The 24,655-nt window shown below is 37.7% G+C and overlaps 1 protein-coding gene and 1 long non-coding RNA gene across 4 annotated transcripts in view; one reads left to right on the plus strand and one right to left on the minus strand.

Moving 5' to 3' along the window:
- MYO5C (myosin VC) overlaps nt 1–23,340 on the minus strand; it is a 39,226-nt gene extending 15,886 nt beyond the window's left edge. The window contains exons 1-26 of one of the 2 annotated variants that reach the window (XM_026097085.2): nt 23,221–23,340; nt 18,996–19,106; nt 18,354–18,519; nt 17,940–18,084; nt 17,416–17,572; nt 16,690–16,833; nt 15,694–15,775; nt 14,991–15,098; nt 14,350–14,456; nt 13,427–13,692; nt 12,883–12,964; nt 12,369–12,509; nt 11,059–11,184; nt 10,428–10,511; nt 9,276–9,410; nt 8,870–8,967; nt 7,957–8,043; nt 7,757–7,868; nt 6,620–6,831; nt 5,081–5,246; nt 4,527–4,673; nt 3,526–3,690; nt 3,206–3,299; nt 2,573–2,636; nt 1,156–1,336; nt 519–612 (exon numbers count right to left, since the gene is read on the minus strand). In XM_026097085.2, the coding sequence (XP_025952870.1) occupies nt 519–612; nt 1,156–1,336; nt 2,573–2,636; nt 3,206–3,299; nt 3,526–3,690; nt 4,527–4,673; nt 5,081–5,246; nt 6,620–6,831; nt 7,757–7,868; nt 7,957–8,043; nt 8,870–8,967; nt 9,276–9,410; nt 10,428–10,511; nt 11,059–11,184; nt 12,369–12,509; nt 12,883–12,964; nt 13,427–13,692; nt 14,350–14,456; nt 14,991–15,098; nt 15,694–15,775; nt 16,690–16,833; nt 17,416–17,572; nt 17,940–18,084; nt 18,354–18,519; nt 18,996–19,106; nt 23,221–23,247 (3,301 nt within the window). In that variant the 5' untranslated portion in view covers nt 23,248–23,340. Of the gene's footprint in view, nt 1–518; nt 613–1,155; nt 1,337–2,572; nt 2,637–3,205; nt 3,300–3,525; nt 3,691–4,526; nt 4,674–5,080; nt 5,247–6,619; nt 6,832–7,756; nt 7,869–7,956; nt 8,044–8,869; nt 8,968–9,275; nt 9,411–10,427; nt 10,512–11,058; nt 11,185–12,368; nt 12,510–12,882; nt 12,965–13,426; nt 13,693–14,349; nt 14,457–14,990; nt 15,099–15,693; nt 15,776–16,689; nt 16,834–17,415; nt 17,573–17,934; nt 18,085–18,353; nt 18,520–18,995; nt 19,107–23,220 lie in introns of those variants that run through there. The other variant, XM_064517378.1, reaches the window with a different exon arrangement.
- On the plus strand, nt 377–4,743 carry LOC112981442 (uncharacterized). 2 transcript variants are annotated; one of them, XR_010390768.1, is made up of 3 exons: nt 377–484; nt 2,192–2,480; nt 4,551–4,743. It is a non-coding gene; the product is annotated as an uncharacterized LOC112981442 (long non-coding RNA). The 2 variants fall into 2 exon arrangements; XR_010390767.1 differs by having other exon boundaries at nt 2,192–2,469.
- Nucleotides 23,341–24,655: the final 1,315 nt, after the last annotated feature.

Here is a 24,655-nt window from a genome sequence, read left to right on the forward strand (position 1 = left end):
TAAGTACCCTTTCCTAAAGAAACCCCTATTCAACAAGTTATCTAAGCATATTTGGCATAAATCAGACTTGTGGCTAAAGTTAGTCTGAATGTAGGCCAGATAACATACTGTTTCTGTATTCTTGGGTCTCTACAAGCTACTTACTAAATTCTAAGTGAAGTGTAAGCTATTATTTTGGGGTTTTTTTGACTAAGACACCAAATACTTTTTCCACGTGATCCTAGCACACTTGCACACAACCTCAACCAGTAACATCTAGCTTAAAAGGAGAAATGGTTGAGAGCAGAATTTCCTCAAAAAAAATACCCTTGATGTTGGTATTTAGTGAGCATTTTGTAAAGCTCATCTGGTTTTTGTTTCTCCCCTTGCAGGTAAAGATATGAATACAAAGAAATCACTGTGGGATGGGAAAGAGATCTGGGCCTTTGTTACAGCTAACAGACATGGAAGAATGTTCACAGCAGCCTGTTTCACACTGTAATTGGTCAGTTCTCTGAATCATCCAGTATGTAGCTTACCTCTCATTTCCCGCTTCTGGGACTGTGCCTGCTTTTCAACATCCATTTTTTGTGTCTGCAGTAGTTCAATCTCCTTTTGCAATTCAGGTATTGTCTGAATCAGAGAAAAATTATAGAATGTGAATGACAAAGGGCTGGGTAACAGTTAAATCATAAAGAAAACTGTGATTAAGAACAAGTTTATATGCCGGAAGTCAGAAGGCTTAAAATGTATTGTGTTTAAAGCTTCTGGTTCTCATAGACATCCGAGCAAAACAGTAATGTGATGCAGTGAATCCATATGTTTTTCTGTCATAAAATTGACTCAGAGGAAAAAAAATGACTTGATACAAAAATAGTACTTTCAGATTCTATTTATAAATTATATTTATGAAAAAATCCCCCTCAGAAACTAATACTTTCTTGGAAAAAGAAAGGAAAAAAAAATCCACACGTTTAAATGTATGAATATTCAGGCACAATTACTGTGATACTCTTGAATGCTATTTATTTCTGTGAGCATTAACTTACTCACATTGTGTTCTACATGAAAATGATGCAACATAGTGCTTAAAAAAAGACAATAACCTGTAAGAAAGACACCGACATTCTCTACTTGCTTTTTCTAACAAAGATTCTGAAATGAGTTATACTTTACCTGTGCTTGTTTTGTAAGTTGTCCTACTTCCATTTTCAAACCATCCTGAATGATAATTTCTTGCTGAATTTGATGCTGTAGCTGATTTTTTTCTTCCTTAAGAATCTTAATTTCTCCCTTGAGCAATTCAATCTCCTTTTCATAGTCCTGTTTCTGATTTTGGAAATTTTTCTCAAGTATCCTAAATATGACAAATTGAAAAGGTGGTTTCATTTTCCTACATTCATAAGTAAAAGAGTGGGCTTTGTTTTTGTTTTAATCTGAAGGAAATATTTCAATGAAGAACACTTAAATTAACAATAATTTCTTTAAACTGCTAAGCTACATCCTCAGAATCATCTCCAAAATGGATGAGAATGGCATAAGAATGTCCCTGGGTCTCCCTACTTCCTATTCAGGTACCGGGACTGAATTCAAAGCAGAACTGAATTTTTCCACTTAAAGGTTAGTTTTCTAATTCTTTGACAGCTAGCCTACCTGCGCAGCCATTTGCTACATTTATGGTCACCACTAGCACTGAAGAAGGACACAGCAATAGAAAACCCTGTGTCCTTGTCATTAACACAATGCATTCCTACTTTGGATTTCCTACTAGTTCCTGCCAGGATGGACCAGCTTCCAACATAATACAGCTAATGGAGAAAGTGGGAAAACTAGCTAAGAAGCCCTCTTAGTATGATCTGAAATTATTTGCAACTGAAATCAGATTGAGCTCAAAAGCCACAGGGCTTCCATCCTGAGGAACACAGATGGATTGCACTCTTCACACTTCAGGGGACAGCATTTGTTTGGTTCCCAAGGTCTCTATCTCATCCTGGTAAAGAGCTACTGTGAGACAAAAATGCAATCTGAGAGAAACATGATGCAAAGGAACAATCATATATTGCTAAATTATATGATTTTTAATATTGCAACCAAAATACCAAAGGGAATATTCCCTATATTCCCCCTCTATTTTAACTGAATGTCCTTTATAAACACTCCCTTTCTTTCAAGTTGAATCTTTAATTTCTGTCCTTTAATATCCACTTCACAGGAAGTCTGACTTGTATGGTCATTAGCTACTTTTCTAACCCTGACTGGATTCTGAGGATATCTCCAAAGAAACCATTATGCTCAGGATCTCCCTTGAAATCTCCAAAAGACACATGAAAAGAAAAGAAACTGCAAGAGCAGGAACAGTCTCACATCTACAAGATAATTTCCAATATAATGTGACTGACCCACAAGCATGAGCTTTTCCTTGACTGAACAGGAAGTACTTCAGTTATTGCTTCAGTACAAGCACTGATGTCTAAGAATATCAACAGATTAGTAAGTGATATGTGAGTATAATACATTTACAGTAGGAGAAAGAAAGGCAGAGAAAGAAAAAAAATGAATGCTGTTTCAAAACAACTAAATTCAGTTTCCATACATTCTCTGTCTTTCTTCTTTTTGTACATCATCAAAGAGTTGCTTCGTGAGATCATCCATTTTATCTGTCAAAAAATATTTCAGTATTTCAGAGACCTTCATACAATAATGCGTATTTATTAAAATGGCATGAATACAATGAGAAGTTTTTGTTTTAATAAGCAATCCTTAACATTTTTAGGCTGAAATTAATCTCTCAAATATCACAAATTATCACAGTAATCCTGGTAAGTAATTACAGAATAAAAAGCTTCTGAAACACCCAAACATTATCTGTCTAAAATATACTTGATCTCATGGGCTGCCTGGGTCCTTTCAACTTAGATTCTTAAAAGCAGTATACTAAACGAACCAAGGATGAAGGGATGCTTTGAAGAATGCATGTGCTGCCTCTGAGACAGGAAACATAGTAGGAGGACAGTTTTTTCTACTGAATGAACAAACTATTAAATTAAAAGCATTTGCCCTACACATTCTAAACTAGCTTAAGAGGCCTAGGGCCTAATTTAGATTACTGTAAGCTGACCATTTATATTGTTTTTAATATAACAAGAATCATTTACACTTGCTGTAAAGCTGACTTTACAGCTTTCCCCCATCATAACTGCTTTAAAGCTCCTTTTAATTACTGTACCTTTCATTTCCTCAGTTTTTTCTTGGAGCTTTCTTTCTAAGGTCTCTTTCTGTTCTTGCAATTCTTTATTCTGATTCTCAAGTTTTAAGATTTTCTGTGTACATAAAAATAAGCATAAGACATGTATTGAGAAAGAAGAAGAAATAGATCACAGGGGGTCTTACATTTGTAACAAGCACACACAGACTCCCTCCTCCTTCCCTCATCCCTCCTCCTGCCCAAAAGTGAGGTTACTTAACTCTCAGAATCATGCATTTGATAAATCCAAAAGACATTTTTAAACTAAATTACGAGCACCAAGATGATCTTGGAAAATGTACCTGTTCACTGTCTTCTTTGTATTTCTTTTCTTTCTCCTCAAATGTTCTCTTCTGTGCAGTTAACTTTTCAAGATCTAATTCAAGTTTCTGAATTGTATCCAAGTCATTCATACGAGTTGAAGCCAGACTGGTTAATCTTTCCAGCAAGCCATGATTTTCTTTACTCTACAATAAGTAACACAGGTTAAAATAAAACAGAAAAATGCACATCATTTTGTATTTTTACATACCCCTAAAAAATTACTGCAAAAAATTCAGCTCCATCCTTCAGTCAAACTGCACTTCTTGTGTTTTTCTTTTACCAGCACTCTTGTATAGCTTAGTACTTTTTAAAATGAATTTTGAATATATCAATAAATTATAACTGTGTTTACACAGAACTCTTTGTGGCTTATCAGAATAAACATCAAGCAACACTTGGACAATGCAATCTGTACTTTGCCCCTCCTCAACTGTGAGGAAGCACCCGAACTACTTCTGCTCCCCACCTCAGCTAAGTCATAATCACTACAACCAAGGATCGTTTCCATCAGCTAGATTAAAGGTACCATATTAAAGACAATTTGGCCTGTATGGCTCTCCAAAACAAGCCTTGCAATAAACACAATACTGAATTCCCCAAACTCACCAAATATGTTGAGCCAGAACTGTAACTAACACAACCTTCATCCTAATAAGATTAATCCCATCCAGACATGGGACTGACTAGTTATGAAACAGTAAAAAATGCCAGCTGGGGACTCCTTTCATTGGCACGGCTAACCTGAAAATCTCAGTATCATATGCTTCAAAAACATAAGGAAATCCTGTAATAGATGGAAACAATAGTGTGGAATTCAGGAAAAATATTATTGGTTTGTTATAAAGGGCCATATCCCTGACATATCTCTTGTCTTGTCAAATAAACTATGGATGTTTTAAGCATCTAGTCAACACAACAGTTCTGAATAAAACCGACATGATAAAAAAAATTAAAAAACAAACAGACTTGCGTCCTTCACCTGTTCCTCTATCCTCTTCTGCAGTCGCTGAACTCTGTATGAAAGCTGAATATTCAATACAAACCGACGAATATTCTGAAATCTGCGCCTTGCAAGCCATGCACGGGCATATTTCTGAAGGATTACAGCCTTGTGTTCTTCAAGCATCTATAAAAGAAAGTATTAACATCCGTCTGTAACCATCTGTGGATCAATCAGCATCAATTAAAATATTCTGTGAATCTACATACACTGGTGATGACAATGCTTCTATCAGAAGAATCAAAATACTGAAATATGCAGACTGCACGCATATTTGAACCACTGTAATAACTGCATTATGTGATCTCCGACAAGCATAAATCAGACAATCAAATAGTTCTTAGTAACTCTCAGATTAGATCTAAGCTAGTGTGTATCAAAATATTAACAATAACAGTATACCAATACACTAGAAGGTCTGAGAAGCATACATGCAAAAGGTAAAGTATTACATATCATTCCCCTTGTCGCCATCTTTCTTACAGTGCAATAATTGTTTCCAGTTACTGAAATCAAATTTTTATTGGCTGTACCTTCCGGTATCTTCTCCTTGCCAGAAATCCTCTTGTATAAGCTTGAATCGTTACAGCAGCCACATGGATGAGCTGGCAAAGTTTACGAACCAAGTAACCCCGACAGTATTTCTGAATAACTATAGCTGCCCAGGTTTGCTTCAGAGTTGCTGCAGTTACAGCTTGCCTTAATTCAAAAGACAATAAAGTTTACTAAGGTCACATTAGCTCTCTCTTCCTCATTCCCTCAGTCAGTCAAACAAAGTAGTTTCGTTGACAATTAATATCACGTAGAACTAATTCTTTTAGCTAAACACAGTTTTTAGCATTACTTTCATGACAACACTTGCAACGCAAATAGTTCATGATAATAAAAGTGAAGTTGTAACAACCAAGTACAAGATGGAAGTGCATTTGGGACCAAAATGAGGCATGTTCCCCTGAGATGTATTTATCGAATGTCATATTTCATTTGGTTCATTCCTGGAGGGGAAAGCCTAACATACAGAGCCAAATCTCAATCCAAGAGCCAGAAGGCCATGGTCAGTCCTAGCTCATGACTAAAAGTCATGAAAGGTGCTAATTAAATCTTGAATGGTGGGGAGCATCTTCCAAGAGCACCTTGAGGGTCTTGCGTGTGAGCCCTTTTCTGCCACATGCAGCAACTGGATTTCATGGGACATTCCAGCCTTCCTAGCTATCAATTCCTCCTTAGAGGCACAGCACCACGGTATGTGTTCACTAGCTAGACAATCTGATTTCTTAGTCTCTTACTTTTATTGCACGTGAAATCTCATGGAAACAGAAAGTGCAGGGTACTAGAGTGCAGTAAACTCATGCACTAGTTTATTCCATGTTAACTTCCTTGCATATGCCTGGCAATAGGAAAGAGGTCACCCTGCTTCAGGGTGATAATTTCTAGAAGCAGAAGATATTGGGAAATGGCATCCACTATCTAAAAGACAGCTTTCTCTTCAATTAAAGTGAAGGAGAGTGAACAACCCAAAGTCTTTCAGATGTTTTTCACAAGCAAGTGTTCTGATGGTCTCTTTCTGAAATGTTCAAAACCTAGATAGAGTCACTTCCCTCTCAGTCTGCTCTGTGAATGACTGCTGCAGTCTATTGGATGAACAATTCCTCATAGTGATTTGAACACACTAATATGGAGACCATTACAAATTGATTTTGCTTTCTGCTACCCAATTTCTTCTCTGGCTCTGAAGCTGAGCAGTAACCTCAAGTCCACAGTTAGGTCACTTAGTACTAATTAAAGACTGAGTTCCTCACAGGTAGATAGGCCTCTCAGGAATCTGGCAGACATTTGAAATCTGCTAGAGTACTTTCTTCAATCTACTGAATGACTTGAACATTTTCAAGTTCATAATTACAACTCAGGAAAAAAGATAATCTGTAAAATTAATCTGTAAAATAAATCTGTTAAAAAAAAAAAAAAGCTCTTCTGTAAAATTACACTTCCAAGTTAGTGTTGGGTGCGAGTTCGACCTTCCAAGTACCTTCAGACATACCCTAACAGCAACCTCATTTATTAGCCAAAAGTACCGTACAGTCCGCTGCCCACGGAAGTATTGCTGTATTATAATAGCTGCTTGTTTTACAAGAAGGAATTTCTTCCGCTGCAGCCAGCCTCGAACACTCTTTTGGATCATGATGCATGCATGTCTCAGTTTATCTGATCGCAGTTTTTCCAAGTAAGCAACTTGTCCTGCTCTGAAGAAGATTTTTGTTCTTCCAAATTGGTATTGGTTAGGATCCTGAAAAAGAAAACAATAGGTATATTAAGTTTTTATCTTATTTTTCTTGAGTAGATGCTCTCTCCCTTGCGTAAACTATCACTTTAGCCGAGCTATACTCAAATGACATGATCTTGCTAAAAAGAAACATCCCCTCTGCCTTCTTTATAGACAGGAGTACGGGGAGGGGAAAACCACAAAGCAGGAAAGAAACAGTGAATGGCACCCAAAACCCTAACCCAGTGATCTCTTATTAAAAGGAGGATCTGGACTTATTGTCAGGGCCCTTAATGCAACCTCTTCACTCCTCTTCCCAGGAGTTCGGCTGCTTGGTTCAGTGCTAGCTTCTGGTGCAGATGTCCGCCCTTCAATCAGTGAGCTGTGGGAGAAATGGCCCAATATTAAAATGGCCACTTCATGAATCAATGTCATATCACACAAAATCACAGAATGGTTGAGGTTGGGAGGGACTTCTGGAGATCATCTTGTCCAACCCCCCTGCTCAAGCAGGGTCACCTAGAGCACGCTGCACAGGATCGCATCCAGGCGGATTCTGAACATCTCCAGAGAAAGAGACTCCACAACCTCTCTGGGCAACCTGTTCGAGTGCTCTTTCATCCACATGAAGAACACCACAAAGTTATTGAATCCCAACACGCTAAATCAGGAAAGACACATTAAGGGTATGTGCTCAGCAATAAGGTGAATATAATGTTATCTTTCCGACTGTTCGAGTGCTCTTTCATCCACATGAAGAACACCACAAAGTTATTGAATCCCAACACGCTAAATCAGGAAAGACACATTAAGGGTATGTGCTCAGCAATAAGGTGAATATAATGTTATCTTTCCGACTTATGGAGTGGTATTATACACTTTGGAAAAAGAGATCTTTCATTAATAATAGATGCTATAATACATAATGGATCAGTGCACATAAACTAACCTGGATTAGCCGCTGCAAAACAATCTTGCAAATCTGCTTCTTATCATTTATGGAGAGTTCCTGCTGTGTCATAAGAATGCTGTATCGGCTGAAAAACTCAATGTAAGTCCACCTGGAAAATTAAAAGTTAGCAAATCTTATTTATTTAAAAGAAGTTTAAGTATATTTTTTCACATATGAAGGCCTACTGCTACCCTTACCTGGATGGATAGCTCTGTGCACTAATTCGAATAGTTTCCAAAACACCACATGCTCGTAGTTGTTGAGCCACCCTTTTTGAGTCAAACCTAAAAAGCAGAGTTATAGTTTATATTTTTGCCAGGTTTGGCAGGCTATACAAAATTATAACAAGTTTACCAGCTGGATTTATATTTCTGCCTATGGGGCACATTGCTCTCCATTTTTTTTAATGATGTCTTACTTTCTTTGTTGTTGTTTTGTTTTGTTTTGTTTAATACGTAGTGGGGAGAATCTGGGGTTTATTTCCTCAATAAAACACCTGCATGAAAGTCTACTCCTATTTACAGTTACTGGTTACAGAGCTGGACAGAGTAATTTTGCAAACACAGAATATCTAGTACCTGATTGTATTATAACATTAAGATGGTATGAAATCGTGGGAAAATGACATGGTTATGTTCAACACTGCTCTCAGCTTTTCTAATTTCTAACCCTCTTACAAATATTTTTGAGGACAAAAAGAAAGCAGTTAACACAAAAATGGCAGTGGCTTTTCTTCCCTGAATATGAATGGAAATACTCCATACAGTACAAGAGCAAACATACCTATACAAAATTTCCATCAACTTAAATCTAAAACGGACAACCTTTCCTCCAAAAATATTATGACAAATATGCAAACACTAGTATATGACTTGAAAATTTTTAGCATAATAAAAAATTTCTAGTATACAAATAACTTTTACTGCATGATTCTACTTATGCAAGAATACAATATTATTTTATATAGCTTTCATTAAAGGAAAAATATGCTCTGTATGTGAAGTTATTCAACAATAAGAAACTAGCTTGCTGCCATGTAGTTTATGTGAAACAGAAAAATACTCTTTTAATTTTAAATATAATATAACAGCTCATTACTAATTTACTTACTCAAAAGGCAACTTCTCATCATTTGGCTTTATGCATCTTACATAATGAGGGGTGGTTGCATTAAGTGTCTCCATAAGTAAATACAAAGAGCTGCGGAACTAGAAAATACAAGACATAACAGTTTTGGTAATGAAACATTTACAGCTAAGTGAAAAGTCAAATCTCAGTTTTTTAATTCTCTGTTAGTTATTGGCTGGACACTGGGAGATTGTCTTAGGGCCTTGGTCTTAAATACAGGCAACATTTGTACCTAACAGTCTCCTATATATAAATTAAACATTGCTCTCACACTGCGAAGCAGATATTCCACAGCAAATAGTAGTAGACCACAGTACCATAGTTTCAGACTGCCCAGTACATGTTCCTAAAAGTGCAAGCATCACAGAGCAGTACATTTACACAGTACCTTACTGCCAACTGTCATCCGGAACTGTTTGTTAGGCGATTTGAGAACAGGTCTTGCAGATTTGATGTTTATAGCCGAACTGAAAGGTGAAATGGACACTGGATTGTCTTGAAAAAAGTTTGCGCACAGATGAAACTAAAAGCATGGTGAAAGAATCACAGTTAAATACTGTGCAACTGTAATAATATTTTAATAAACAAGTTGTAATTACTGTAACACAAAACACAAAAATTGCCCACCTGAAACCCTAGGCTAGGTATTGTAGAACCTGGAACTGGATCTTGAAGCCACAGACAAAGAATCACTGTAGAAACAACTACAGAGGTCCTAAATCTGCTGTGACCCCTTTGCATTTCATCGACAAAACTTGGCAACTATATGTGGGCCTGCACAAGCCTTTCCAGTATGAGTAGACACAGACATAAATAGAGAACAGAACTGAGCATAAGACAACTTAATAAATATTTTCACAATATTTAATTTAAATTAAGAATATGGTTTTCTTGGTGATCCTAAGTTAGCTTCTTAATAATAATCTTGTATTCTCAAGGCTGTAGACCTGAAAGGGACAGGGCTTTCAAGCACATGGGAAGTGGAAGGCCCATATAACACACCTGATGTTTTCCCTGGCCTGGCATTCTCTTTATCTGGCCTGGTATTCTCTTAAACTCTTTTGAAAGACAAAGGCAGCAGTTAATGATAAACCACCTATCAAAGCTACATATAAAAAAAAAAAAGTTTAATTTAGGCTATTGCTCAGTTTCAAGGATTCCAAAATGCTATTCATAAGTGATATTAAGGAAACAAAAAAATACTAACTTAGATAACAAAGTAAACATACATAATATGACAGTGTAAAACAGTGCTTTTTCATCTTGCATGTGATTTTCAAGTTAAAACTACAAACTTTTCTTTTAGATTAATAAAAACATAATATGACAGTGTAAAACAGTGCTTTTTCATCTTGCATGTGATTTTCAAGTTAAAACTACAAACTTTTCTTTTAGATTAATAAAAATGAAGATGTAAACTAATTGATTCAGGCTATTAAATAAAAATGCCTTTTTATCAGAACAAATCTTTGAAAATCAGATCTGAATTAATTCCAAAACAAGTATCGAGAAAATGAATCATCGCTGATTCTTCACAAACCTTGCTCTTTTTCAAGATTTCAATTAATACTTCGTATACCGTATCTCTGTTTTTTTCCAGAAATCCTTCACATTTATATTCCACCTGTGCAAAGAGGTGACATCATTAACTTCTCAGCAATACGTGAACAGTTAGCAAAACAACAATTTCTACTTTCTAAACTGTGGTGGACAACAGGTCTTGACTAGTCTTAAACAAGATGGCTGAAACTCTGCTTTAACCAGTTTCATTAGGGTAGGCATACATAAACACATGTATACTGCAAGTTTAGAAGCAGGACAAACTGCCAAAATGCACTTTAACTGTCATTTCCTTCTGCCTTGATTAGGAATTTCTTTCCTCCTTTCATTATTGTCTTCTATAATTTCAAATACAAATGCCAAAAAATGCATACCACTTTTCAAATGTAAATAACTGGCACTTCCTCCATTTAAATGGCATGTCATGGTCAGTATTAATAATAATAAATAAATAAATGTATAAATAATATATAATATGTATTGAAGATAGATGATACAGATGTTCAAAAAAAAAGTGTGGTTAATATTTCTTCTATATTTAATAAGTTTGTTTCTTTTCTGAGATACATCTAGACATATGGTGAAATAATACTGGATTGTGTACACTCTACCTTATCTGCAAAGTGTTGAATGATGAAAGATGTGTTTGACATCCTTGGCTTTTCAAAAAGTGCATTTTTGTTGACAAAATTATTATATAGCTTTTGAAGCCAGTTTTCATCTGTTCCATGAGGCAACTGTAAGAATGAGACAAGCGATTTCTCTTTAACAAAACAATGCTTGACAGTTAAAAACAGTAAAACTACTTGCTATCAATAAATGCTATCTGAATAATATGCATTCAGTGAGTCACGAGGCCTAATAACATCCAGGTTTTTGTCTTTTCAGAATAGCTAGTGGCTCCCTGTAGGAAATCATTTTAAGAAAGAGGATCATATTAACCCTCAAATTTGCTGACTAGAGAAAATTCTCTGAGGAATCATAAATCATTTTGTCCTGAGAGGATGACAACTGCATCACACCAAAATAGGAATATCATAGCTATTCATCTGGTCTTATGACAATCTGGTCCATGAGAATGCTAATGAGCAAACTAATAAGTAGGTTGATGAGTAAGGAAATATTTCCTAATTTCCCCCATTTCACTCTATGGTTTGGATTCTGAGACGTAAAAGTTACCGACACCATAGAAACACCTTCTAGAGACCATTTTAAGGGAGCTTGCCTTTCCCTGCCCTGTTCTTCACTGATAAAGCTATTTTAAGAGGTAGGGAAAACTAGGGGAACGACATATGTGCAGAAGGAAAAAAAAAAACAGATTCAAGAATTACTATGGTCAGGAGAGAAGCGCAGACAAAAAAATAACAGGACTGAAGAAGGAAGAGTAAAGATGTAGGTTTTGTGCATTTTACAACAGCTCGCAAAAAAGAAAACAAAGACTTTTTTTTTGTCTCAAAATCAGTGACTCATGGAATCACTGAACTGTAGAAATATTGGTTGGAAGGGACCCCTGGTGACTATGTAGTCCAAATTCCTGCTCTAAACAAGACTACCACCAACACCAGGTCAAACTTCCAGCTGAATCTACGTCGTGAAAACATCCAAGGATGAAGATCCCTCTGCAACTTGGTTAACCTTTTCCAGTGCTGCCTGCACTAACCTCACAGTGAAGAAATCTAGTTGCTAGGCTAGCTTCCAGGTAAGAATCTGGTTTTAGGTTCTTAAATTCATATGAGAAAAAAAGTAAGTGTCTTACAATTAATATGATGAAATAGAGGGCAACCAGATAAATTTTCTTTTCATAAAGAAAATGCTCATCTTCCATTTAAAAGGAACAAAATATAGATTAACTCACTAGCCCAACTTGTAACAAAATATATAGTTTCATATCAGCTCATAGGTGCAAGAATTTTTAAATTACCAAGCACTCTTCATCCAGAAGTTCTAAAATACCCATTTTAGCTTCAATAAGGTCAATGACAGGCTGATTGTCATAAAAGTCTATTAAAGTCCATGGGATATCTTCCTTCATATATTCTTCTTGCTCAAGTTTAAAGACATGCTAGGTAGAGGAAAATTATGAAAAGTGCAAGTTAACAATTTCGAAAACATATTTAGACAACACGCACATTTGTGCATACATATGTGTGCTTGTATAAACAAGACAGAAACAAACAAAATATTTATATTTTGTAGTAGAGTAGATTTCTGCCTTGTAAGAAAACAAAATCAGAAAATCCTACTTATTTATGCATATGTATGTTTGTGTGTATATGTATATAAATATTTTCTATCCATTACTGGATAGCCATTATCTGATATTATTCATTATTCAAATACAAATATCCCAGTAATATTCACTATTATCCATTATTAATAATCTCAAAACTGATGCAAAAATAAGATAAACAACTATAACAAATACATTAACATACCAGGTTAAATTGCTGCTGCAGTTTTTCATTAGCATAATTGATGCAAAACTGTTCAAAACTGTTCACATCAAATGTTTCAAAACTGAAATACATATTGAATAAGAAAAAGGAAGATGACACAACTGTATTGGAGAAAAAATAAATCTGATGATATTTAAATATAAGTGGTAATAGCCTTATAAGATTCTGAAGCTAACACGATATATCTAAGAAAATTAAATAACCATTACACTACCAAGGCTGCTAAGACATTTCAAAACTTCCCTAGAAATTAAATTTACTAGACATGACAGAGCTAAAAAAATCCAGAGTTAAATCTAAACATATCATATCAAAACTCAAATTTAATCCTCAAAATAAATACCAATATTTATAGATGCAGAACATTCCCTCTAATCTGCATGCAAAAGAACTTACATGACTACATCCTTTTAGTAAAAAAAAACCCTCCAAATAGATTAACAGCACAATCAGAAAGTGTCTCTTAGCAGCTCCACAGAAAAGGCACAGCTTAAAGTAAACTTGTCTACAGAGACATTCTTACCCATAAATGTCCAAAACACCGATAAAAGTATGTTGTTTGCCAGTGAAATGCAAAGCTTGGTTAATTCTTTCCACAATGAAATCAAATAAATGAGAATAGATCTTCTTTGCCAAAGCATCCCTTGCATTAACAGCCTGAGATTTTGTCATTGGCTTTATTACAGTCTCTGAGGTAGTGATAATCTTTCGGTGGCATAACCACTGCGCCATTTTGTCACAGTTTAAATCCAGAAGTTCACAGAATATATTGAGATGTTTATCTTCCAGCTTCAAAGAAGATGTATAAATATTATTAGATTAAATTTAATACCTTAATAAATAATTGTTGTCTAGCCAGTGAAATCCTGGCACCACTGATTTCAACCTATGGCTTTTATCTTTAGATACACAGTGAACTCTGGTCACTTCCCAGTCTGGCAAAGTATCGAGAAGAGTTTTCCTAAAGCATGTAACCCTGAATAAACTCCTGATACAGGAAAGAAGAACTCAGACTAGATGAGATGCATTGGATGTTTACAAAGAAAGAAAAAGTTACTTTAGTCTACATTTAGATGTCCTTGGTTTTTGGACTTGTATAGTCTGATGGGACACATTCTGAGCAGCTTTGCCAATGCTCTGTTTCATGTATCCTGGAAACAATCCCAACTGGCTTTTCCAGCAGTTGTGGACCAGCTGGATATGAGGTTCTCTCAGCAACATTTTGCCTTTTGTTCAGACTTTCTGAACTTGGGTAAGAAACAGAGTTAACACAAAAGCCATCACTGTGATTCTCTACAAATGAAGACAGAGAAATCTCTCAAGTAAGTTTAGTATACCAGATTTAATGCTGCTCTGCACCCCAAAAATGAGAAACAGTATTTCTAAAGGACTTCTGGCAGAGAATATAAAGAAAGTGACATATAACTGAACAAATTATTTCCTTACACTGATGGATGATCTTTCATCTCCAACGGCCATTATTTGCACATTGCCTAAGTGTAGGATTGCTGCCAGTGTTTTAAAAACATCCATCTGAAAATCTTCCTTCAGACCTAAAAAAAACCAATTCTTGATCACTTTAAATACTCAGAAACACCACAGTTAATTAAAACAGTATAATGCTGAATTACTTGCTTTGCTAAGTAGCCAAGGATCGTATAGCATCTCTACAGACTGCTGTGCAAAGCCCTGGTTCTGCCTTTCTGCCTGCCTGATCTGATAAGAGATTAGGAATAAATTCTTGTGCCTCCCCAAGTCCCAGCTAAAGTCCGCTTTGGCTTCTACATCAGCCATATGGGGCAAAGCAGCTTCTAATTCCACTTCCTTCACAGCACGTTAGCGTAAGGGCCAGTCAGACTCTAGCCCTTAGCGATTCTGTCACTAACAACGAACACCAATTGTTAACAGCCATTTGTTCTTGTAAAGTCCTTTCAAAATGGACCAAGAGTGAAATGGATAAGCTATGAAGGAAATTATTTTGGTAATTACTTCTAATATTTTGGACACCTGAAACAAACCACCTTTGCCCATTTCAAAAATAAAAAAGCATTAAAAAATCTTTTGAGTAGGTATTGCCAAGAATTTACCCAGCAAAGCAAATGTCCTCTGAGTTTCCAGCATATTTGCTCTGTCATCAACTCCTTCAATAACAGTGCTGCCACCCATTCTGGTATAGTTAAATTCTTCTGCACTTCCTATAGATAAGAAGCAAAACTTGTAACACTGGAAAATTAGGGACTGGAGATAGCCACTTGTTAAGGCTCTTGTAACACTAGAAAAATAAAAATACTGTCAGATGACATCTCTTCAGCAGTGAGATGATCGAGGCCTTTTTTCTGGTAAAGAGAAATCCACACACCTCATCAGTAGAGCTGACTAATTGGCACTCACAATTCCTGGCAACCTTAATAGTTGATCTAACAAACAAATAGGAATGGATACTGAGTAACCATACACCTAGGGCATGGTTCTCCCAGGTGGCACTGAAGCTTTTCTGTATATAATTGAAACAAGACCCCAAACTGTCATCACAGCATCTGTCACTGAAGAAAGTACTAGACTAAGATTTTCAAAGACACTTCGGTACTTGATCACGCACTATTCAAGTTACTAGATTTACTACTAAGTTTGATACAAGCAAGATTAAGAGCTAAATGACTTAAAAACAAATCTCATTGTAAGTCAGTGAGATTTACGTTATGAGACACTTAATGCTTTAGCTTGTAAAAATCCCATCTTCAAAATACTGCATTGCAAAGATGAAGAGTAGATTACTTCCTTGAGACCTACCCAATTTAAGATGCTTAAATTCAGGTTGTACAGCAGATGCACACAACTGATAAAATATATGGTAATTTCTTTCATTCTCTGACTGCAAATGAAAGAAAACAATACCATTACAGAAAGAAAAATAGAGAAAAACATTCCATATTCAATACTGCTGCAAAGAAATAATGATTATTGAAGCTTAAATTCCTCTGCAACAGTTTTGCATAAGCATTGCCCAACATTAAAATGGCACAGTTTAGATATCAGCAAGAGCTTTGAAGGTAATAAATCCAAGTATACTTTCTGTCCATTATCAATATGCTGAGTTCTTTCCCCAAGACTGTTAGTCTAATAATTGCTTCACTTTGAACAACCATCTACTACTAAGAACTCACAAATATTCTAATTAGCAACTCTCTTGGCATGCCAGTTGAAACATTGCCCCATAATAACCCGGAAAACTCCCAAACTATTTCTAAACCATCTTTCAGGCAGCAGATATATAGAATTATTTTCCATGGTACTTAAAAATTATAATACTACTAGAAAGCAAAACTTTGTAAAAAGTTTTATAAAATTAAATCCTTTCCTTAGTATACTACTACGATTATACCATGACACTGTAATGAGTCACATGGGATAAGCGCTGCTTCATAAATCGTTCAGTCAGTATTTTTCTGAGATTCTCTCTGTCCTACATATGCTGTCCCTTTCCAGAGACAATCGGCATGTATCACTACTGAGACTGGAAGTCGCTGATTACTCAAGTATCTCCTGCACTTATCTTAGGGACAATTCCCTGAGATATGTCCTCCACTTAAGGTAAGGAAGAACATGGAATAAATTAGTCTCCTATTCTAAATAAGATTCACTCCTATTAAAAAAGAAATGAGATGTTTCTTAGACATAGTATGCAAAACTTCACAAAATTCTTTCCATATTAAACCAGCAGAGTTAAATGATAGTACATTAGTGGTTATACTCACAAAGACTTTTTTAAAACTTTATTTTACCCACCTGAAAGACAACTCTGGATTTTTCAAGCAGGTATGTCCTCATGTTGGCTCCAATGATTTGGTAACTCTGATCAAAACTGATTTCAGTGTATTTTCCAAACCGACTGCTGTTATCATTCCTTGTGGTTTTTGCATTGCCAACAGCCTATGAAAATGATAAATTTTTATGGTTTATTAGCATCTTTGAGAATAACTTTCTTAAAACATCATTCACATAAAAGTTAGTAAAATCTCAAGTGCTCACAGGTCAATCTCAGCATTCAGCTGTGCAATTTAAATTTTGAGGCCAAATACAAAAGTAAGTCTCAATTCAAACAATATAACACTACATAAACTAAGAATCAGAGAAAGTAATTTTTCCCACCACTATAAAGAAATCTTAACCATCTTCTACTCCCATAAATAAAAAAAAAAAAACCAAACAACCTATTCAGTATTTTTCTGCCATCATCCAATTCACAGGATTTGATCAGATAAAACCACTGCAAACTAGTGCCTCCAAAGGGCAACTGTTAAATTAGGCAGAACCTGGGTGTTCCAAACTGCATGTTGAAACTGCCTGCCTGCCTCTTTCCTTTGATGACATTCAGAGGCTAAACTTCTAATTTAGATATCTAGAGTCAGGCAGCTAAAACAACACCTAAAGAGTTCCAATAAAGATGCTTGGCAGTGTTCAGAATTCTTTATTTGATAAGTACAGACTTGACAGATACTTTTTGAAATTTACCTCGGTTATTGGATTGGATGCCAGTACTTTATCCTCCACATGTGCATTGCTGCTTGATTTACTCACAGTGGCAAAATATCTCATAGTGTATCTTGCAGACACTGTCTTTCCAGCTCCTGATTCTCCGCTGACTATAATAGACTGATTCTTGTTATTTCTACAACAAAATAATCAGACTATTTTATCAGACTGTCAGACTGAATTATCAGACTATCTTACATATACAAGAATTATCTGTAAGAACCATGTATGAAAACACATTTGTGGTCAACTGTCATTACTGCAAATTTTCTTCTTTTCTTTTATTCCTTTGTGCTTGTACCACCTTGGTCAAGAACAAAAATGATTATGAGTTCTAGAAATTCCTCAGCTGATTAAGGAGTTACTCCTTCTCTAGCTAAGCTACCCATTCAAAAGTATTCTTAATAGCCTATGGCACATACACAGACAAATTAAATTACATTTAACACTGACTGCCAGTAGACTTCAAGTGTTATTTATGGATGTTAAACAACATACTGAACCTCGCCATTTGCTTGTAAGCTTCTTCTGCCACAGCAAATATATGCGGATCCATGTCCCCCATGTTCTGACCACTATATGCATGGATAATAGCATCTCCATATATTGGCAACTGTTTATAGGGGTTCATTGCAACCAAAATTATTCCTACAACAAAGTGTACACAACAAAAATAAAACATAGGTAAGGTCAATGAAAACAGTCAATGATAGTGAAAATGATACGAAATAGCAGTATTTTCTATACTAGGTAAAATACAAGATCCCGATCAGCACATAAGTCCATATTCATACAAAAACCTGAATGATTTCAATTACACTAGAGGAAAACATTCTTCAGATCATACTGTAAATTAACCCCCAGAGATTATTTTTTATTTTAATAATATTTTAAACCTTGCATTTGACTTTGCTTACCACTATAGGTGTAGATAAGTTTTGACTCCACAAAACGAACTTTAAGATTGTGTAGAACAGCTGGTTCATGGAGATAACTAAGTGCAGTGAGATCATTTTCACCAACAAGTATGTCAGGATTTCGTAGGGGTGGCAAAACAACTGGATCAACAGGGTAATCCAATTCCTGTCAACAAAAATGACTTGCAGTATTTGCATAAACACAAACAGATCTTTTGTCTATCTTTACAAAAAGTTACAAAGATGATGGAACACACTGATCTTGTTTTCTGTAAATTCCATACATCTCACTGAACTTGCAGCATTTGAGACAGTATTCTTCATCGTTTATTAAAAATCTTCCCAGTCTTCAGACTTATTTTTTCACAGGATGTTTGGCCAGCTGTTGCCATCATGGCAACATGACTGTCCTGGCCCTGACAGAACCATTCCCATTCATAGCAGTGCAGGACCTATGAACTGCTGTAGTTTAGATAACAGCTACTTACCGTAAAAATTTTAGTACGAAAAGGTTCTGGTCACTGTAGAGTTAACATAAGGGACCATACGGACTAATCACTTAGGTTCAGTAACTATGATTCCTACGTTTCTGCAAAAACATATCTCAGCAAACCCCACAGTAACTACAGCTTTTCTCCTTACATTTCCATCTTCTAATTGCACGTGAAGCAAATGGTCTCCGGCTTTGTAGTCTTTTGTGATTTCTGCAGATCGCCAAACTTCTTCCCTATCAGGGATCCAAACCCTATTGTACTACAACCAAAGAACAAGACAACAGTTAGCTCAGACATTATCATATTACCAGACTAGCATAAAAACTTCAAGTGTAACCTAAATGTTTAAATACAAAACTGGATGCCAAGATTCTATTTCCTTTTTTTGGCTCTACAGCTTCGAGTTGGCTAAATTTTTCTGCTTTAATTATTCTTTGTAAAAAAAAAAAAAGAGAGTAGACTTATTAATCTCAGACATACTTATTCTACTCTTGCTTAGTATGAAGTCTGCAGAACAACACAGAGTGCAAGAAGCTGAACAAGGGCCAGACTGTTGCCAGGCTGTTCAAGCCCATGATACAAGCCATGATACTATCAACTCCATGATACTGAACAAAGAGGATAAAATACACTCATGGCAAAGCCTCTGATTCTTAGGAGAATTCAAATGAGCAAGCAAGTACCAGAGAAGACATCTCATTTAGTAGAATTTAGAAGATCACTTCCTTGAACTCAAATGTAGGATATTGAACTTAAAAAACATTGTGCCATAAGCACAGATATATACACAAGAAAGCCTCTACACAGTTATCTTTCTTCTCACAGGACTGAAGAACAACCTCCAAGTAACATCTTCCCTTGTTCTACAGCAAACTGCAAAGATTACTGGCACGTTTCTCTATTTACAAGTGACCAGCTGGCTCAGCTGGAATCACTCCCAGCAAGGCAGTTCAGCTGTCTCAGGAAGAACGCATAGTACCTAAAAACACTTATTTCCAATGGAAGCGGAGGAACTTTAATTTTTTTTTTAGGTGTTCCAAGAATTCAAACAACAAAATTACCTTTAGTTTTCTGAGGTATAAAGGTTTAAAATCTGCAAGAATAAATGATGCCGAGTGTAAAGTACTGATACATGACAATCCACTGCAATACATGCCTACCTTTCCCATGCTGTTGTCATAAGGGTATGGACTAAATAGTTCAGGTATTACTGAACAAATACCCATTTTAAAGCACTCGACTTTAACTGCAATACAAAAGAATAGCATTTAAAGTTGCTGGCAATACAAGGATGTGTATCCTGGTGATTTACATATTAAAATATTAGACAATTCCATTTGTAATTTATAGTATCATGTTTGAATGATTTCTCATTGCTGCTGAAAATGATTGTGAAAGATTGGGCTATCTGGGTTACCAGCAAATTCGTTTCATCCTGTACAGACCATCTAGTTTTCCTATGCTGAAGTTAAAATGCTGAAATATTAGCAATGTCTTTAAATCCTCTGCCCTACGATTTATAGGAAACAACAGTCCTCAGAAGGACATAACATGGTTGGCAACCTTAGGAAGAACCAGAGTCAGGATTTCCTTCACTAATGTGGAACGCGTCTTCCTCTTCCTGCCAGGGCTTCACAAAGCAGTGCCATCCCTGAAAGCCTCCCTAACGCATTAATAGATACTGTTTTTTAATAACATTCAAATCAGATTCAGGATTTGCAATTTGAGACCATTTGTTGACATACCACCATGTTCCTTAAGCCTTGATGCAAAATATTTTTACACTGTGTTGCATATATCTCAGAGCATATTTGGGTGCAAGGAGAAGACAAGAGAAAGGAGAGAGGTATCAGAAAAAAACACATGAAAAACCTAACAAAGTACATTCCAGTACAGAGTTCCTTAGGGGCCACCTCTCCTGATTAGCGATAAAGTAACACTAGAGAGTGCAGAACCATTAGATCACTGTATCCAGTCCCTGCTGTCACTACCAATCACGTCATATAACCCTGTCCCAGCACCTTTCCATTCCGATAGCCGGAAACCTTCCAAGTCCCCTGTCCCAGCTATATCTATGGTCTGTTTGTACCAACCTTGTCCCGTATTTAAATGATACCGTGACAACTGCTGCAACTGTGTACGTGGAAAATTAACATTAGTCAAGGATTTCATGAAATGTTAACATACCGTAGACACCTAGGACCTTTTTTTTTTTGTGTTGCAATTGTTATTTTGGCAGAGATCATTTTTTTCATCTGTAACTTGGAGAAAGCCCCGGCAGCTCCAGCAGATCCTCAGCACATATGGGTTTCCATCCCGAGGACCCTACCGAATCCCGCAGAATACAGTGCCAACGGCAAATCCCTACAGACGTTCCTAGAAACCTCACTCTGCCTCAGCAGTAGCTTTCCAAACTCTGACCTCCAAACGTCACCACAGAACAACGTAGGAGAAGAGGGCCTTTTGCAGGAACCCGCTGCAAGTTAGGTCGGGCTGCTCAGTGCTTTCTCCAGCTGAGATTTGAGTACCTCTAAGGATTCAGTTTCCTACGCCTTTCTGGGCAATCATACGCCACAGCCTGGCATGTATGCCAGGGGATGAACACCAACCAAAACCTCGGCCACTTTCACGATGCCTCTTTGCTGATGTCTTCGGCATAATGGAACTTCTTCATACAATGGAACTTTTTCATACTTTTTCATATAATCCCAAACCATAATGATGACAGCGCTTTCATCTATCTGATCAAAGTGGAAAAAAAGCTTCACAAACATCCATTTAACAGGCAAATGAAAGACATGGCTAAATGAAACAAAGTCAGTTTTAACTTGGCTTTTTCTATGTGTATCTAAGTAACAATTGACTTTTATTTGTCTCATTCTCACATAATCTTGTTTTCCTGGCCCTTTAAAATATTTATATTTCTATTTAGAGCCTTTAAGTGGAATTCTTTATTTATTATTATTCTAAGTAAGTCAAGAATATCACAACCATATAGCCTCAGGAGAGCTTATCACGTTCCCGTGTAAGAAACTGAAGTACACAGACAAGAATGAAAGGGAGAAAAAAAGAAACAGCATGTGACCAAAGTAATTACTCTTCAAAAAAAGTCCTTGCAGTTCCAGGAGCCTCCATTGGCAAACGTACCCAGCCTACCAAAGTTCAGCTTCTCCAAACCCTGCCTTACAAGTAAACAGAAGGGAGTTCGCTCATTTTCCTATCAAGTTACACTCACACTCTTTCCTCCCCTTTACCTGTGTAACACTAGTCCTGATTAAAAAAATGCACTTGTTCTTTCAGCTGCTCACAGAGATTACAGCATTAATGCAATGAATGAATACACACCGTTGCAGCAAAAGGCTAAGCAGGAGTTTATTGTATCATCTGGTTTTGTAATAAAAGAGACACAGGGTTATAAGTTAGTAATATATGTTCATGTTGTTTATTTTTGTTATTTAAAGTTAAGAAAACAAATTATGCGTCACAACACTATGGTGACTACAGGAAAAACAGATAAAAATTGAGAAAAAAAATACACCAGCTGCATGTAGAAGTAACAATTTTCGTTTTGTTTGCAATTTGCCAATCATATTCAATACTGACATGCCAAGAGAGAGCACTCCGCAGTGCAGCGGCTGGGGAACTGCTCTTAAACCTTAGAAGTGCCTTATTGCTGCCTTATCACACACCTCTGCCTAAAAAAGGCTAAAAGTCTCAAAAAATAATCTCTCCTGGAGTTTTATAGTTTCTCCAGATTTGCTTCATAGCTCACCTGATATCAGCGACAGCAATCTTTAAAACAAACCTGACGTTTACACCGCCTTAGAAACAGCATCAGCCCAAGAAACGTGTGCGACTGCCGACACGACCGGGCAAACGCGCTGACCGACCCCTCGTGCTGAGGACGCGCTTTCTACCACAAGCAGTAACAACTCCAAATTTTTCCTCGGCTCCACGTTAAAGCAAGAAGCCATGAATTAGTGCATAGAAGTTGTTTACGAACTTTCCGATACAGAATCAAAACGCGAACGGCCTTCCTGGTGCGCTCTGACACGCAGGCAACACGTGCCCTCCCGCAGGTCCCAAATCAGCAAGTTTTATCAGCAACAGAAGTGAGAGACCGACTTCACACTCTAGAACGCAAACTTCTAAGTTTCCTCCTAAGCTTTAATAACAGAGTGATGCCGAAATCGAGGAAAAGCAGCTGGCACGAGCGCCTCTGAGCTTCCCATTACATGACTCGGCCCCTCGCCGGCAGTGCCTTCCCCTCGCGGCGCGGCCGTTAGCCCCTCGCGCGGCGGCCGTTGGCCCCCTCAGCGCCGCCCCGGCCCCGAGCGCCCGGTGACCCCGAGGGCCGCCCGCCGCCGCCTCACCTGCGTGTACAGCTCGGCCAGCGCCATGGGGGCAGAGCCCGTCGCCGTCGCCCGCGGGGAGAGACGCGGCGGCGCTGGCTGCGCGGCGGGCAGGTGGCCGGGGCGGGGCGTCCCGGATGCGGGGCTGGCTGCGCGCCGGGGCGGGTCCTGCCCGCGGGGGGGAAGGCGGCTCCTGTGGCGGGCAGGGCGCGGGGGCGGTGCGGGGCCGCCTGCCTCCCCGAGCCGCTCCCTGCTGCAGGGCAGCCGCTGACTGCAGGAGCTGTGAAACGAGCTTTGGCAGTCCGGAACCGCCGAGGGCCGTATAGATACACCTGCCTCGGCTGCCTGTCCGCTCTCAGCAGCTGAAGGCGTTCAGCAGCGCGCAGGAGGTCGGGCACCGCTCCCTGCTCGGGCTGTGACGCCTCCCCTAGCGCGGGAAGTCCAGGCCCAGCGCTGACAGCCGTTTCCATCTACTGCTGAACAAGTGAAGGCATTCTGAAATGTATCCTCAGTGACTGCGTACAGAGAGGTGCCTTAAAATGCTCCTGGGTACGGCTGGCATCTTGAATAAAACTTTGCTAATTAAAAGCCTATGCCTTGGCTAGGTGCCAGAATGATTATGCGGAGAGCCTTTCCTGAGCAAATACAAACCAACGGAAATATTAATCACCTGGCCGTAAAACACCATGAAGGCGTTTCTCTAGCAAACTGAGAATGAAATAAAAAGCCTCAGAACGCATGTGCTAAGCGTGGGGCACCAGCGGGTTTTATACTTAAAGCAGATCTGAATTTCAGGGGGCTGCTACTCCTCCTTCCAGCCCGACACTGCAGAGCTTTCCTAATACAGCAAACTTGGTGAAACAGTTACAGAAATTTTAGTACATAGTACAGAAATTTTAGTGAATTACAAATCTTAACTCTTAATAGCATTTAGTTAATCTTTGGTAACAAATGATCCTGACAGAACTGGGTTATGGCAAACAAAATACTTTCAAATATGCCCAGAAATTTATGTCATGCTCTCAGTATCTGGGTGCATATTTATACAACCCTCAGGTTTTAAACGACTCCCTTGACAGCCAACAGGAAAATCATGCGATCATCTGGGGAATCGGCTAGCGCACAGTATGCGGATTCTGGTTTATGTTAAGAAATTACGAAGTTCCTGTATTTTCGCACATCTCTGTGAGCATTAGGTCCACCATTTGCAAACAGACTGTAGACAGAAGCCAACATCTGAACACAGTCCGATCAGTAATCTCAGCAACCGTTCCCAGACCAATTCTTAATGAATGGCCAGAGCAGGACAAAGCAACAGAACTAACGAAGCAGGATCTTCAAAAGCTCCTAGAGCTGTGCAAGAAATGAAGGAGAGGAAAAAGACTGAGGGTTTTACAGAAAGTAATGAGGAGGGAGGAACAGTTTTGTGAGGGACCGATGAAGGGCAAACAAGCTA

Source organism: Dromaius novaehollandiae, chromosome 10 (assembly GCF_036370855.1).
Source record: "Dromaius novaehollandiae isolate bDroNov1 chromosome 10, bDroNov1.hap1, whole genome shotgun sequence".
In the NCBI taxonomy this organism is placed as follows: domain Eukaryota; kingdom Metazoa; phylum Chordata; class Aves; order Casuariiformes; family Dromaiidae; genus Dromaius; species Dromaius novaehollandiae.